Here is a 15,503-nt window from a genome sequence, read left to right as displayed (position 1 = left end):
TTATGTAGATAAACACTGTTAGTATATTTGTTTCATTTTAATGGCTTTTATTGCATATTGCATTTTGCATGTTATTGTACAGAAAAACATGTCATGATTCCTCAAAGCAATAAATTAATTGAATTGTAATCCTACCAGATTAGTTATGGTATCTGACCAGAATTCAGTACTCTGAGAATATCAGTTTTTATTTTATTACAAATATGTATCCCTGTGCAATCCTTTACATATCTATTCACAAGCAAGACCCACTGTACTTAATAGGAGCCCCACTGAATTCAGTTGACTTATTTCAATTGGGTTTTTCAGTAGGCAGGTAAAAGATTGCACAGGGACTAGAATCTTTTTTTAATGAAAATTTATATTCTAGGAGCACCAATTTCTCTTCCAGATCTTTTTACTTGCACAGTACAGTCAGAAGTACAATGATGAGTTTGATATTATTGTCTCATTGCAACTTTGTTGATTTTACTTGGAAAGCAGGCTTAAAGACAGGATAGATAAGCTAAACAAATACATTCTCAGAAAGTAACTCCATGTTTTAATAAGGAACATTTTTTGTGGTTTTTGAACTGGGAAAAAGGTGGTGTGGAGGGGTGGGGGGGTGAATAAAAAGGGCAGAGATCTGCCACATTGGTTCAGCAGGGCTAACATCTGGAATATTTTCTCCATCCTCTCTGCCCCGGCCCAGTCTGAAATGAGTTTGGTCCTTGCAGATGGAGACCGTTGCTATAGTAACTCTGGAGCGCGGGAGGGGTGACAGCAGTAAGTCAAACAGGGGCTCGTTGCCGCGGCAACAGAGGGAAGCAGGAGTCGGTTGGGCTGACAACGCATCAGTTAAGCTAAGTGGGCGGGCCGCTGCTACGGGAAACAGCGCGCCGGAAGTCGGGGAGAAGGGCGGAAGCGGCTGAGGGCAAAATGCAAAATGGCAGCAGCGGCGTCAACGAAGCTGCCGCGAGAGGGGAGGTGAGAGTCGCCATTACACCCACCTTGGGCAGGAGAGAGCCCTCGCTCCGTAAGGCGCAGCCCTCTGTTGCCTGTTCCACCCCATAAAAGTCTCCCAACCCCTTGAAACGGCTGCAGTTTGTTGCCTACTTGGAGCCTTAGCTTGTTTTAACAACTGGCAGCATGCGGAGAAGTAGAAATGGGAGTGCTTCTGTGCATGTGCAGAGTGGAATGCTTCCCGCTTGCCTTCTGTGCATGGATGTTTTAAACTTAGAAGGGAAGGAGCATTACAATGGGGAGGCGGAGGGATTCTGGGCGTAACATTATTATGGACCAAAACAAATAAAAGTCATTTTGGCTGTGTGAAAGAGGGAGTGAAAGAGACTATTTTTTAAAACTTCATGCTGCACTTCAAACAAATTGATCATCGAAATCATATTAACAGTTACTAACAGAGATTAAATCTTTATAGAAAAACGTGTTGGCTTCCGGCTGACGAAGGCAGAAGCTGAAACAGCTTGCTTTAAAGAATTAGGCTGCAAGCCTAACTCTACATACCTGAAAGTAAAACCCATTGGATTCAATAGGACTTACTTCTGGGTTGACATGATTAAGAGTACACTGTTAATCTGTTTTGTTAGTTCTTATATCCTGGGTTGCACATTGTCCAAGAATATATAGCCTAGCCATTTAATATATAGCCATTTAAATTATATAACCATTTAAATTCACTTTGTTATGCATGATGCCAGGCTAGCCAGCCTGGTGCCCTCGAGAAGTCCCCTACCACCAATGTATATAGCCCTTAAAAATAAGCCTAGTTTATAGGAATGTGAAATATTAATCTCAACCTTTGTATAATGTGGGTTTTGATTTTTTTTCTATTTATGACTAATTCATATGCTGTAAATTCTTGTTTTTACTCTTAATTTAAATAAAAGATTTTTTAAAATAACAAATCCAGTGAAATACAGCATATGAATTAGTCATAAATAGGGGGGGGGGCAAAGATAGGTAGTGTGCTCCTTTCATTAAACTTGGTGCAATCCTGGGTGAAGTTTTGTTGTTGTCATTCTAGGGTGAAAAGGGAGGCTACCAGTTTTGTTTTCAGAATTTCAGATACCTTATATATATGGGGGAGGGGGGAGTATCATGTTTTCAGCAACAGTTCCTGAACTTCACTTAAAAATGTGACTTAGAATGTACGAAAGAATGGCATACATTCTTACTGAAAAGTAAAATACTATTTTAAAAAATCAATGGCTTAACACAGAAATTTAATTACTGGGGCATTTCAGACCACTGACAACCTTGTTGCTAACAGCTTCACCTGCTTCTGCATATCAGGCAGAAGTTGAAAATAAAGGAACTGGGCCAGGATAGAGCAATGTTAACCTTAGTCAGACGTGATCATCTCCCCACAATCCACTACATATTGATGCAGATTAAATGTACGTACTATTTAATAGAAGCATAGAATTGTACCGTTGGAAGGGACCATGAGGATCATCTAGAATCTTTTGCCCAATGTGGGGCTTTAATCCATGACCCTCAGATTTGGAGTCCCATGCTCTACCGACTGAGCTATCCACAGCACTGCATCAGAAATGAATATTGAACATTAAGAATGTAATAAGAGCCTGCTGGATCAGGCCAGTGGCCCATTGAGTCCAGCATCCTGTTCTTGCAGTGGTCACCCAGATGCCTGTAGGAAACCACCAAGTAGGACCCGAGCACAACAGCACTCCCCACTCCTGTAGTTTCCAATTATTAATATTCAGAATCATTATAGGCATCATGGCTAGTAGCCCCTGATGGCCTCATCCCCCTCCTCCAGGAATTTGTCCAATTCTCTTTCAAAGCCATTCAAATTGGTAGCTATCGCTGTCTCCTGTGGGAGCGAGTTCCATAGTTTTAACTGTGCTGTGTGAAGAAGGCTGGCTTTTGCTAGCCTTCCTTTCCACACTGGTTGAACTGCTCTGGTGTGATGAAATTTCCATAAACATTCCAGTTGCTGAGGGGTAAGAATGAGTTGCAGAATATCAGCAGTGGTGGTGTTGAGGGGGAATTGAAAGGCTTGTTTGGCAGAGCTGTGGGAGCATTGCAGAAGATCTATATGTTGGGATGGAGTGGGACAGGGGGGGCAAGAGGCTTTGGGGGAATCAAATCCAACAGGCAGAGATGCTTGGAGGCAGAATAAGCATTGAGCTGAGAATCTGGGTGCAGAGCACATCCTGTAAGAGAGGCATAGGCTGGCCACTTCTTTATGGAAAGTGCCCCTTTTCCTACCAATGTTGAGCAGGAGGAATGTTCTCTATTGCTGCATCTCTCTGCCATTGAGAGATTCATCCAGTTTCAATAGTTGGCATTCATATGTGGAGGAGACAAAGGAGGTTAGGATTGTATTTTGCTCTAAGTGTGATACCCAAGCTTTCTATGGCTGTTGTTGGTGGGATGGTAGTAGTTTGTTTACTTGTTGAGAATCATGTGTTTGTGTGAATGCGTCAATTGTATTATATATTTTTATTAAATTATGTTCTTAGATATGCTGTAAGTCACCTGGGGACCTATGTGTAACAAATGGCTAATGTGTCAAGAAGAAGAAGAAGAAGAAAGAAAGAAAGAAAGAAAGAAAGAAAGAAAGAAAGAAAGGAAGGAAGGAAGGAAGGAAGGTTGGGGTGGGGAGCAGTGCCTGAGGAGGTGTGCCGAAATATAGTGAATAGTAATACCAAGCTGGCAGGAGGTGCTAGGTTTTGTATACAATTCTGTAACTATTTATAATTAACATACTAATAGAGCTTTATGTCTTATAATTATAGATGTCCCTTCAGCAGTGCACCATACAAGGTGCAGGGGAGAGAGAGGTGATGGATGACATCACCTTCCGAAGTGACACTGTCCTATCTGATGTCCACCTACACACCCCAAGCAAAAGGCATTTAATGGTCAGGCTGAATGCTGTCGGACAGCCAGGTAATGTTCCTCTAGTGGTTGTTACTGTTAACCTGCACACAGTTATCATAATCTCCACTGAGAGCTTTCTTCAACAGCTGTGTGTGTGTTTTAAGGAAGTTACTACATTAAAAGTGTTAGCTGATCAATAGCAAACAGCTTACCACCTCCTTGACGCAACTGGTCTCACCACCATCCTCTTTGATGGAATCTCTCCATTTACATTGAGGCTGTTTGGTTGTTAACATTGCAACTATGCATATCCTGTGTTTAGCAGGAATATCTATCCTTTGCAGTAGACAGTGCCATGGATGGGGGTGGAGCTTGCCAGATGTAGCAGTACCTACTGCCTGGGTAGTGGAAAGGAAAGGGGCAAGGAAGGTTTCCAGAGCAAGTTATTTGACCCTAATCAAGACTGAACCTGTGTGTGCCAAGTGCTATATTGTGGAGATGCCACAATCGTTTCCTATTGGGCTCATATCAGGATTGACAACTGAGGGCCAACTCTGGCGCATGCAGATGCTAGTAAATGGTGTGGAAGAAGCATTAAATGGGGCAATAGGACTTTCTGGCAGCCTCATTGGGGACTTGCTGCTTGGAGGCAAATACCCACCACTCTTCCTCCATCCCATAAATCCTGGCTGAGCAGGTTTTTGGAGAAGACAAGCTGGGGGACTAAGATGTTACTAAGTACAGCAGGCACTTGACAGTGTAAGTGCAGGTTATGTGAGGTTAGGGTACTTCAGGAAAGTTTATCAGGTTCAATAAAAACAGGTATCAAGAGGCCAAACCAACAGTCATAATACAAAATTCAGACACACCAGGAAGGACTCCCAAACAAGAGATCATATGTGTGACTTACGAATGGGCAAATGCCGGGAAAATCTATTTAGAGAGTAAGGAAAGCTATGGTGATATTCCCGCATTCTTTGTTATGGTTTTGAAGATTGACTGGGCTTTGATCACAGTGTTTGACTTCAGATTGTTGCCTCGTAGTGTTTCTCTCACAGTTCAAATTCCTTTTGGACAAAAGCAATCAGAAGACTGAGAGGGAAGTGAGTGGCTTTGCAAAAGAAAACCTTAAACACCAAGACAAACGTGGAGAGGGATCAGATGTGAAGGATCCTGCTGATGACCATGTTACTCTGAAAAGCACTAACAAGGAAGAGAACTCTTTGAAAGGAATTCAAGCTTTGTTAGACAAAGATGGGGATTTGGAGGTTGTCCGGAAGCCTCCGTTACTTGATGCAGAAGCTGAAGACCTTTCAAGGGACAAAGTGTGCCCTATCATTTTGATGAAAGGTGGAGAAGTCTTGGAAGAACAAGAGCAAGAAAACAATTGCTATGATATTATTAAAATAGGTCAGTAATGTAGTATATGGATGTGGCATAAAATAATTTGCATTTCATAACATGATCCAGAAGTACTCATTGAGATGGGAGCATAGAGAGCCAGTTTATTCCTCCCTCTATATCTGCACATAAAACCTTTTACCGGTACACCTTTTAGATTGAAATTGTTAGGAAATTATATGCACTAATGGCAAGCCAAGCAGTCTCAGGAATTTCCCCATGCCAGCTATGTTTGGTGAGTTGATTAGACTGTTGAGCTAGGACTGGGGAGAGATCAGGCACAAACCCAGACTTGCTTATAAAGCTGACTTGGCAACGTTGGGCACACCATTTTCTTTTAGCCTAATCTACCTCACAGGGTTGTTGTGAGGATAGAGGAGGGGCATGTGCGCTGCCTTGAGCTCCTTGGAGGAAAAAGCGGGATATACATTTCATGAGTGTCCCTTCACAAATGTGCCCTAAGGCAACAGACTATATCTTGTTCTTTTATGCTTTGTGTTTTTAATGGAAAAGTTTAAGGGCAAATGTAACAACATAGAAGAGCCTGCTGAATCAGCCCATTGGGCTATCTAGTCCAGCATCCTATTTTCAGTGGCCAACCAGAAGCCTGTGGGAAACCCATATGCAGAACCCAAGGACAAAAGCACTCTCCTCACTTGCAGTATCCCAAAAACTAGCATCCAGGGGCATGCTTTCTCTGACAGTTGAGGTAGCATATAGTCATTGTTGAATATAGAATATATTAGAATATAGTAGCCATTGATTGCCTTATCCTCCCTAAATTTACTGTATGTGTAACATGAAAAAATGGGCCCCTTTTCATGTTCTTCCTTTTCCAGAGCACGCCATGGCAACCCCTTTAGAAGATGTTGGCAAACAGGTGAGTAGCTACATTGCCAGCCCTTCTCTTGCTCCCTTGATCCTCATGTACCAGACTGTGCTACCTTTTTGCCTCCTGTCTTGAAGGTCTGGCGAGGAGCCTTCTTACTTGCAGACTACATCCTCTCCAAGCAAGATTTGTTTAAGGACTGCACAGTGCTGGAGCTTGGGGGCGGCACCGGAATTGTCAGTATCATCATGGCAAAGGCAGCCAAGGCCATTTATTGCACAGGTATCTATTTAGGACAGTTATCTTTGATGTTCGTGCTGTTGCTTTTATTTTTATCAGAAAGCTTGAAAGAGCAGTAAGTCAAGCTGAGTTGTTGAAAGCAGATGATGTTTGAGAGAAGAGATGTACCTGCCCTGTTTTTTCTATGCTTGTTTCCCCCCTCTCTTGTTTGTTTGTTTTTCATTTCTTCTCAAAGTATTACTAACATTTGCCTCTCAAATATTTTAAAGATATTGGTGAAGATCTCCTGGAAATGTGTGAACGAAATATTGCATTAAACAAGCACCTTACTGAGCCAGCAGGTAAAAAAGACTGCTTGTATATTATTATTGTTTAATGGATTTGTGTGTTTTTTTCTGGTTGGATAAAATATCATTCAAATCCAAAATACTGTCCAGACGGCCACATGAAATATTTACATGTCAAAAAAGTGGCTTCTGTTCTGAACATTTCTTTCAGCCACTTCTGCCCTACAAACCTATGCCTGCAATCCTAAACACACTTATCTAAAGAGTAAGTTCCATTGAGCATAGTGGAGTAAAAAATAGACCAATTTCAAGTCTGCTTATAAAAGATCCCTCCAAATTTAAGGAATAATATTTTAATTGTTATTAGAATTATTTAATACAGTGCTTTTGGCTTCTTTGTACATTGTAATGATTTCTGTGTTGTACATTGCCTTAGGGTGCTGCTTCTAGAAAGGTGGCTAAGAGCACAGTTTCAATGGGTTGTGGGGGCAATGAGGACAATCCACCACTTTCCAGGCCCAGCCTTGGTGGGAGGTGTGGACTTAACCTTGTTTTCTGCTCCATGCAGATCTTTTATTTTCAACCCCCCACCCCCGATTGTTCCCAGTGGGAAGGAGGTGCTACACCAGCTCTAGCCTTGCTTGGCTATGGGTTCCTATCCTTGGGTCTCCCTGATGAATGAAGGGGCTGGATCTAGGCTCTCTGTGTGTGTGCGCCTTCCTCCCTGTAACCGCCAGTGAATCTATGCCTGCAGAGCTTTCTGAGGGCCTCCACAGTGGATATACCCCCATCTGTAGAGCAAGCCTTTGCATAGTCCTAACACTCTCTAGTCAGCAAATGCAGAGGTTAAGATTGCTCAGAATTACATTTTATAAATACATCATGGGAAGGAACAAGGAATCATTAGCAAGACTAATTTGGGGGAAGGCGGGTAAAGTGAGGTGGGGGCATAAGCCTCTGCTTGTTCACTATTATCAATTATAGCAATTTACAGTCTTCCTTTTATTATGACACTTTAATGGCTTTAACCTGTCTTCTAAAGAGCATTTGCCACCCGCTTATTTCTCTTATCATCTTACTGACTTCCAGGAACTAAGATTAAGGTCAGAGTGCTGGACTGGCTTAAAGATGAGTTCTGTATTGGTAAGTAGATGCATCAAATTCTTAAAAGCTTAGAATCATAGAATCATAGAGTTGGAATAGACCACAAGGGCCATCGAGTCCAACCCCCTGCCAAGCTTGATTTGGTGTTCTCTCTCTAATCTGTTGAGTTACTGTTTTCACTTACAGCCAAATAACAATTTAAACCCATGGCCTAGCTTTGAAATAGGTGAGTAAATGAGTTTGCTTCTGAGTATGTGCAAAGTACCGGTACATTTCCCACGCCACTGAGTAATCCAAATTCTTTCTCTAACAGTAAGAAGTTAGAGAAGACTTCAGGGGGTCAAGTGGTTAACCCTTTAAAAGAGACCACCCACAGAGCCATTCTTGTTTTACATGTTATATGGAGCCATGGGTATTCTTTTTGTCAAGTCTGAGGATTGCTTGCATTATCAGGTTGCGTTCCTAACCCACAGTTCGGGAACCTGATCCAGTTCTCCAAGCAATTTTTAGATCAGTGGCAAAAAGGAAATATACACAGCACTTGGGTTGCTGGGTTTGTTATGTAAAGCTCTATAAAGCTTGGAACAAGAATACCTGAAAATTGTCTCACCCCTAGTTGATCATTGTGCTCAGCAGCTGAGGTTGTCTGCAAGTACCATCTTATCAGGATGTCCATTCCACACAATATAGAAATCGAGCCTTTAGTGTTCTGTTATCTCCCCTTCAGAATTTCCTCCCTTTAAATACTAGGCATGCACAATTTCTGTTGCCTTTTCAGTACCTACTGAAGACCGTCCCCTTCCAGCATATCTCTCCTAGTCTGCAACTTTATCGGAATTATTTTCAACATGCTTTTATTGTTTTATTGCTGGTTGTTTGCCACTCTGGGTTCCTTTGGGAAGACCTGCTTCCTTCTTTAAACTTTCTGTACAGTGTCTAAAAAATTATAGTCTCCTTTATAATCAAATCAATTTGCATATTTTGCTGTAGATCCTGATCATTCCTACAGCTGGTCTGAAGAAGAGATTGCAGAGCTTCACGATTTCACCACTGTGATCCTAGCTGCTGATGGTAAGCAAACAGAACAGGAGAGTCAAGGATTCATAGTGGTCGTTAAAGCCCCTGTTTTGTGCGTATTGCGTGCTTTCAGCAAATCTTTTCTGATCATTGTTTCAAGAGTCCAGTAAGACACATCATGGCCATAGACATTGAATGAGGAAACTGACTCGGCTCATCTAGCCCATTGTAAAATATGCACATCAGCTGCATCTGGAGAAACATTTCTTGATGTGGCAATTGAAGTGGGGGCAGGAAGGAACCTTACCCTGAATTTAGCATGGTAAACCTGACACAAAGCCTAGAAAAATCACATCACAGTTCTGAGGATTTGTATTTTTCTGTAATGGAAATTGCTTTTAATCGGCATGGGGCACCACTGGCTTCCCCTGAACATGCCCCCTTGAAATAAGTAGGAGCTGTGGAGAAACTTACGCCTTTCTTTGTATTAAATGGGGGGGTCATGCATAATAGAAAGGGGAAGGGCTGTGGCTTAGTGGTAGAGCATCTGCTTTGCATCTGCTTTATATCCCAGGTTCAATCCACCCTCTCCAGATAAGGCTGAGAACATCCTCTTATCTAAAACCCCAGAAACTTGCTTTCAGTCAGTGTAGACAGTACTGAGGTATATGGACCAATGGTCTGATTCCATATGTCAGCTTCCTATGTTCCTAACTTCTTATGTTCCTATAGGACCCCAGTGAATGATAGAATGCAGTACTTCAGAATATAACCATATTTGCAGATGGAAGCTATGCCAGATACAGTAGTGTCATATGCCAATTTTAGAGGACCAGAAGTCAAAGATTTAGCTATTTCATCCCCAACTGCACTCACATTTGCAAGATTCCATGTCCTGGCTATTTCCCTTCCTAATGGATGTTAACAAAACGAAACACTGCTGTGCCCCTAGTAATTAAGACTATAGCCATTCTTTTCTGAAGTCTTGAGATGGATAACAAAATATTTTTAAAAATCAACTTTTAAGATAGAAGTGAATGTCTTGTATGTGAAGTCAAAATCCAGATGATCCTAACCCTTTTTTATTGCAGTATTTTATGACGATGATCTAACAGATGCCTTTTTCAAAACGCTGTATCGAATCACTGGCAACTTGAAAAACCCCTCCACCATCTACTTGTCAATAGAAAAGAGGTGACATGCTTTTTACTCTTAATTGGAAAATACACCACAATATGATTAATTTGTTTTGATTGTTGCTAATGCTAGAAACAGTTTTCAGCTTGGAAGTGGGCAATCTTATTATTTCTCAAAAAGGTTTCCAGCATGAAGTTATTTAGATATTTTTAAATAGTTATATAGATGACTGCATTCGTAAGAGGAAACTCTTCTTAAGAGGATGCAGCAAACAGTCATGGTCACCAAATAAGCATTTAAGTGGCTGTCAGGTAGTTTGGATCTCCTTCAGCTAGATCCTCTGTGGCGGAAATTACAGCACATCTACAAGGCTGCAGAATACTGAAGATCTGTTAAAAACCACTTGCTAGATACTGAGAACCTACCTAGACAGACAGGCGTCGCTTTTGTGCTTATCTTTGGGAGTCTATTCTTGACCTGCCAAAGCAGACACTCATTCTGTTGGTTAGTGATTGGTGGATGAACAGCCCTAAGCCAATCCTAAGTGAATCCACTTTCAGTTACAGCCTAAGAGAACCTATAGCTTTATTGGGTACCATTGTCTTTTTCTTCAGTTGAAAGATCTCTGAGAGTGGAAAGAATGGGATGAGAGACAACTCTGCTGGAGAGGCAGTGCTGGTCAGGATTGCCTAAACTTGAACTACAATAGCTACACTGGGGAGGCATATCTGATTAAAGCAGACACCTTGGAGAGCTGAAGCTGATAACACTTGGCATTTATATTGTACTACCAGCCTTGTACTTAGTACTGTTGGGGGAATTTGAGGAACCAAAACATCAATGCAATCTTGAGAGGTTCAGCCCACCATCTTGATTCAAAGTGGCATCTGTTTATATCCAAATGTGGATGAAAGCCTGCACCTTGATCTCAGAAAGCATGAGCAAAAGTTAGTTAAAATCTTTGCAGTTTTTAAAAGTTCAGTCTTTAATGAATGTATCTTTTTGCAGGCTCAACTTCACTTTAAGACACATGGATGTTGTATGTGAAGCATACAATTACTTTCGAAGCACCTTGAATGATCTAGAAAATATCAGAGATGGCAAAATAAGATATACCGTTCAGCCTGTCCAACTCTCCTTTCCTCAACATATTATTTATGAGCGGGTTGAGCAGTTGGTGGGTACCGTTTGTCTGACAAATGATCTAAAACTTTGAGCAGTTTTCAGTTTAATTGTATTAATGAGACAAAGTCAAAAAGAATTGACATTATCTTGCGGTTCTCTGACCGAACATAGAAAAGTAACGAGCAGTAAGTTGTACTGTACACATCACTTTATTTTTCAAGGCTGCTAGTTTCTTTGCAAACAGCTGAGGAATGGATGATGGGGTTTTAAGATATGAATTCAGTTGTTTTATTGTTTCTTGTAAACTTCCTTGGGAACATAATTGAATGGATGCATAAAATATATGTAACAAAGAAGCAGAATCACATTAGATTATTCACACACGTTAGTCCAAATTTGCAGGTTTCAAAGGGCACAATCATTTATTTGTACATATATGCATTAGTCTATCACCTTACTGGAAAAGATGTGCGCAACATCTAAAAAAAAAGTTGCAAAATTTACTGGGGACAAGGTGGTGGTACTTTTAAGGTTGCCACAAGCACTTGCCAGTAGGTCATCTTTTCCCTGTTCAGACTGAACCACTCTAAAAACCTGCAAGAGCTGTTGTTTCCAGAGCTCATTCTTAGATAGAAGAGTATGTGTTTTCCGAGCAGGAGAGCTGCTGTCATCCTACCTCTGACACTTTTAAAATGTCACCTGTGTCTTCTCTCAGATAAAGATGATTTACCATGTCAGAGTGATTTACTTTTGTTAGAGGCAATATGCTTCTGGATGCCAGTTTCTGGGGATCATGAGTAAGAGAATTTTGTTCCTCTCTTGACCTATGCGTGGACTACCTGTAGGCATCTGAATAGCCACCATAATAACAGGACATAGAACTAAAATGACCTTTGGTCTGATCCAACTGCATAGCTTTTCTTATGTCCACAAACTATGACTGAGCCTGAATGGCTGGACTAGTCCCAGTCCTACATTCTGCCTGCTAAGCCAGATGAGAAATTAGACATTTATTTTTTATTTTGCGTCTACTGAGTTATATCTTCTTTGTAAGAGCAAAGAATGTGTATTGGTGGCAAATACAGCCGTGGCTGTACTGAGCGTCTAAACTTCATCTTGTAGCATTAGGTAGATTAAGCTCTTCTTGCTTTAACTCAAAATGCATAATGCCCTTAAGGTAACTCCTAATTTAATGGAAGCTTCTCTGTTAAGACAGTTGATGCATTAGTAATGCAGTCCCAAGCTATAAGTGTAAAGAAGGAATACTGTTACTTTAGAATTTAAAATTGAAATGCTCTGTTTTGATTACCATACTCCCCATGGCAGTTCATCGATTTTCAGTTTCTCTTCTCTGCTTAACAGGAGTTATGGAAGATTACGGCTGACATGACCACTGAAGGAAGCACGTACACACCTCTCCCTGAGAGATTGAAAACCGGACATGAGGACTTCAGTACAGAATAATTTCCCTGTAAGGTTCTGTCTGATATAATTATCTGAATGGAGCCAGGACCCAAACAGATCCTGGGTATGTGTTTATAAAAGCATATTAAATATGTGCATAGCATCAGTTAATAGTCTGGGTGTGGTTTATGAACGATATCACCCTCTGTGATATGTTTGGTTTGCATTCTAACAACACGTGCAGCTCCAGAAGACCAACAGTTTGGATATGGGATGGGAAAATTGCATACCAGGTCTGATTCAGATTCAGATTCTTATCTGAATCAGATAAGTGCTGGAGATGCAAAGAGGTTGAGGGAACGTTTTTTTCATATGTGGTGGACCTGTAAAAGGGTAAAAGAGTTTTAGGAAATAATCCATAATGAATTGGAAAAAAATGTTTTAAAGTACTTTTCCAAAAAAAAACCACCTGAGTCTTTTTCATTGGGGATAATTCAGACGGAAATTCCCAGGTATCAAAAAAGGTTATTTATGTACACCACTACTGCGGCCCATTTTTGTTAGCCCCAAAATGAAAAATGATTGAGGTCCCAACTAAAGAAGAATGGCAACTTAAGCTGATGGAATATGCACAGCTTGTGGACCTAACATATAGAATAAGAGAACAAGAAGAACATACATTTAAAGAAGATTGGAAAATGTTTATTGGATATATATGGGGGGAAATTGTGTGCACTTGAAAATGTGGGCAGCAGTAAGATAAATTCAACAGTGTAAGTAAGTTTTGATGGATGTAATAATGGAATACTGAATGGTTTAGTTTATGTAAAATATTTATGGTATGCAATATGGATTTATGTTATGCAAAATGAACCATGAAAAGAGAAGAAGGGAAGTCATTGATATTTTAAGGATGTTTAAATGAGTATTCAAAATTGTAAAACAAAAAATTTAATAAACATTTTCTGTAATATATATATATGAGAGAAAATTGCCTACCAGGAAGCACTGCTAGTTACTAGATGCCTCCTTCCCATTATGTCAATTATATTGTTATAACAAATGGGCTTGTTGCACCTTAAAGAGGAACAGATGTATCACTGTGTGGGCTTTTTCATTCACTGGACCCTTCTAACTTATATGTAGAAATGGTTAACGTTTCTATACATATGAAGAAGTGGGTCGATCCACGGAAACCTTTGGCACAATAAATCTGTTAGTCTTTAAGTCATCTTTCACCAGCATGATCCCCTCCAGAAGTTTTGGCTTACAACTCCCCCAGTTTTTGTGGGGGGTGGGAGGGCGGAGTTGCAGTCCAAAACTTTTGGAGGGCATCACATTGGTAAATGTGCTTTTAGGTGCTATGCACAAGACAAGCAGATTTGCCCTCCTGGAAGTAATTGATGGTATTTTTTTGTCCTCAGTCTGCGGCTGTGTCTGCTCTTCAGTGTTACAATTCAAAATCCCAGGCCAAAGTAACCTCCGTTCTGTTGTAAGGATAAGAAAGCTGAATGTTACCATCGCCTACACTCCTTAAGCAAAATTATGCTATTGTCTCATCTGTTTAATTTATCTTGTTTCTGCTCAGCGTGGAGAAGTCCAAGAAGTTCCAATCCCTAGGTACCGGTCAACCTGCTCATCTCATTTCTGAGAATTCACTGCTCATTACCTACCTTTGGAGACACTCAGCATACTGATTTCTATGTCCAGGAACAAATTCCTGTGCAGTGAAGCAGCCCTCCCTGGGCAGACGGACCACAGGGACTCTCCTTCACAGGAATCCTGCTTTGAATAAATGGGGCTGTAAGTGAGGAGGACACTCTGTGGAGAATCAAGAGGCTCCATCCGTATACCTTAGAGCCTGCCAGCAGAGTTGAAGACGAAAAACTGGTGAAGTGCCCTCAAGGGTTGGGAAATCAGGAAATGGTATGAACAACGTTGGACTTGTAATGGTAGTGGAGCAGAAACCAGGTTCCAATTCAAACTGAGTCATGAAACTTGGGCCAGGCATTCTCTCTCAGAGTAACCTACTTCACAGGGTGGTTGTGAAGATAGCGTTCGGTGTGTGTGTGAGAGAGAACGATGTACAATGCCTTGAACTCCTTTTAGCAAAGAGTGCCCTTGTCCGTGGGTCCTGCTTGAAGGTTTCCCATGGGCATCTGGTCGGCCACTGTGTGAACAGGATGCTAGGCGAGATGGGTCATTGGCCTGCTCCAGCAGGCTGTTCTTATGTTAATAAGCAAGCAACAGCCAATGAGCAGTCCCTAGGGACAAATAAAATTAAGGAACTCTGTATGAAAATAGGTGCATCTTCATACCGTCACTTTATATTTGCTAGGCAGCCTCCTGGAAGCCCAAAACAGCACCTCTGGCCTAAGAGGAAGAGAGAAACGACTGGCATCCAAGATTATGCAGCACAATCATAGAATACGCAAAACCTGGTTGCATGCTTCATTTTGACCAAAGAATGACACAGGTCAATATGAGGCGCATATCACGGCAATGTTCATTTCAGACCCTTCTGAAAACTCGTTATTAGCAAACGGAAGGAGGGCAGCTCTGGACTCATCACAATCTTAGGTATTTATTTATTTCAGGTATTTATATGCTGCTTAATATTCGGAATTTCGAAGCAGTGTACATAAAATGGGGTTGTTGTTTTAAGTAAAATGAATAAGAACTATTAAAATTCACTTATCGCAGAAGCAGAAAATTACCTGAAAATGTCTGCTGTCAAATCAAGCGCCTGAAGTTCAGCAGGGAGGGGTCTTGTCTAACCTCATCTGGGAGGGAGTTGCACAGGATTGGGCCCACAACGCCGAATGCATGGCTTCTGGTCATTACAAGCCAAGCATCTGAAGCATGGGGGACCGCAGAGACACTGAAGAGATCTGTGATCAGGCAGAGATATAAGGGATTGGGTGGTTTTTAAAGTATTCTGGACCCAAGTTGTTAAGGGCCTTGTAAATTAATAAAATGACCTTGAATTTGGTCCAGAAAGATACTGTTTTCTCTTAGCCACGGCAATTCAAAGCAACTTGCAAAATAACCAAAAAACAAACAAACCCACATACATACATTCAAACCAAGCGGGGTGGAAATGCAGTATC

The 15,503-nt window shown here is 41.1% G+C and overlaps 1 protein-coding gene across 8 annotated transcripts; it reads left to right on the top strand.

Moving 5' to 3' along the window:
• Positions 1 to 830: 830 nt before the first annotated feature.
• On the top strand, positions 831 to 15,106 carry METTL22 (methyltransferase 22, Kin17 lysine). 8 transcript variants are annotated; one of them, XR_014557721.1, is made up of 12 exons: positions 831 to 966; positions 3,765 to 3,918; positions 4,894 to 5,259; positions 6,090 to 6,130; positions 6,217 to 6,361; positions 6,589 to 6,660; positions 7,696 to 7,749; positions 8,701 to 8,781; positions 9,819 to 9,921; positions 10,873 to 11,041; positions 12,352 to 12,517; positions 13,982 to 15,106. XR_014557721.1 is itself a non-coding variant. In XM_083710961.1 (12 exons), the coding sequence occupies exons 1-11, from the start codon at positions 919 to 921 to the stop codon at positions 12,451 to 12,453; spliced, it is 1,335 nt and encodes a 444-aa protein (XP_083567087.1). In that variant the 5' UTR covers positions 831 to 918; the 3' UTR covers positions 12,454 to 12,460; positions 13,982 to 15,106. The 8 variants fall into 8 exon arrangements, 4 of the variants coding, with proteins under 4 accessions (XP_083567087.1, XP_083567088.1, XP_083567086.1 ...); XR_014557722.1 differs by having other exon boundaries at positions 13,818 to 15,106; XM_083710961.1 differs by having other exon boundaries at positions 12,352 to 12,460.
• Positions 15,107 to 15,503: the final 397 nt, after the last annotated feature.

The sequence above is a fragment of the Podarcis gaigeae genome, assembly GCF_964106915.1.
Source record: "Podarcis gaigeae genome assembly, chromosome: 14".
Taxonomy (NCBI): domain Eukaryota; kingdom Metazoa; phylum Chordata; class Lepidosauria; order Squamata; family Lacertidae; genus Podarcis; species Podarcis gaigeae.
Note: the sequence above shows the minus strand (reverse complement) of the source record. Positions and strands in the feature narration are given on the sequence as shown.

Excerpts from the sequence above, each read along its gene's own strand:
- METTL22 (XM_083710961.1), top strand. The coding sequence starts at position 919 with ATGCAAAATGGCAGCAGCGGCGTCAACGAAGCTGCCGCGAGAGGGGAG. Across the intron at positions 8,782-9,818 it reads TGTGATCCTAGCTGCTGATG|TATTTTATGACGATGATCTA; the intron begins GTAAGCAAACAG and ends TTTTTATTGCAG. Across the intron at positions 9,922-10,872 it reads TACTTGTCAATAGAAAAGAG|GCTCAACTTCACTTTAAGAC; the intron begins GTGACATGCTTT and ends ATCTTTTTGCAG.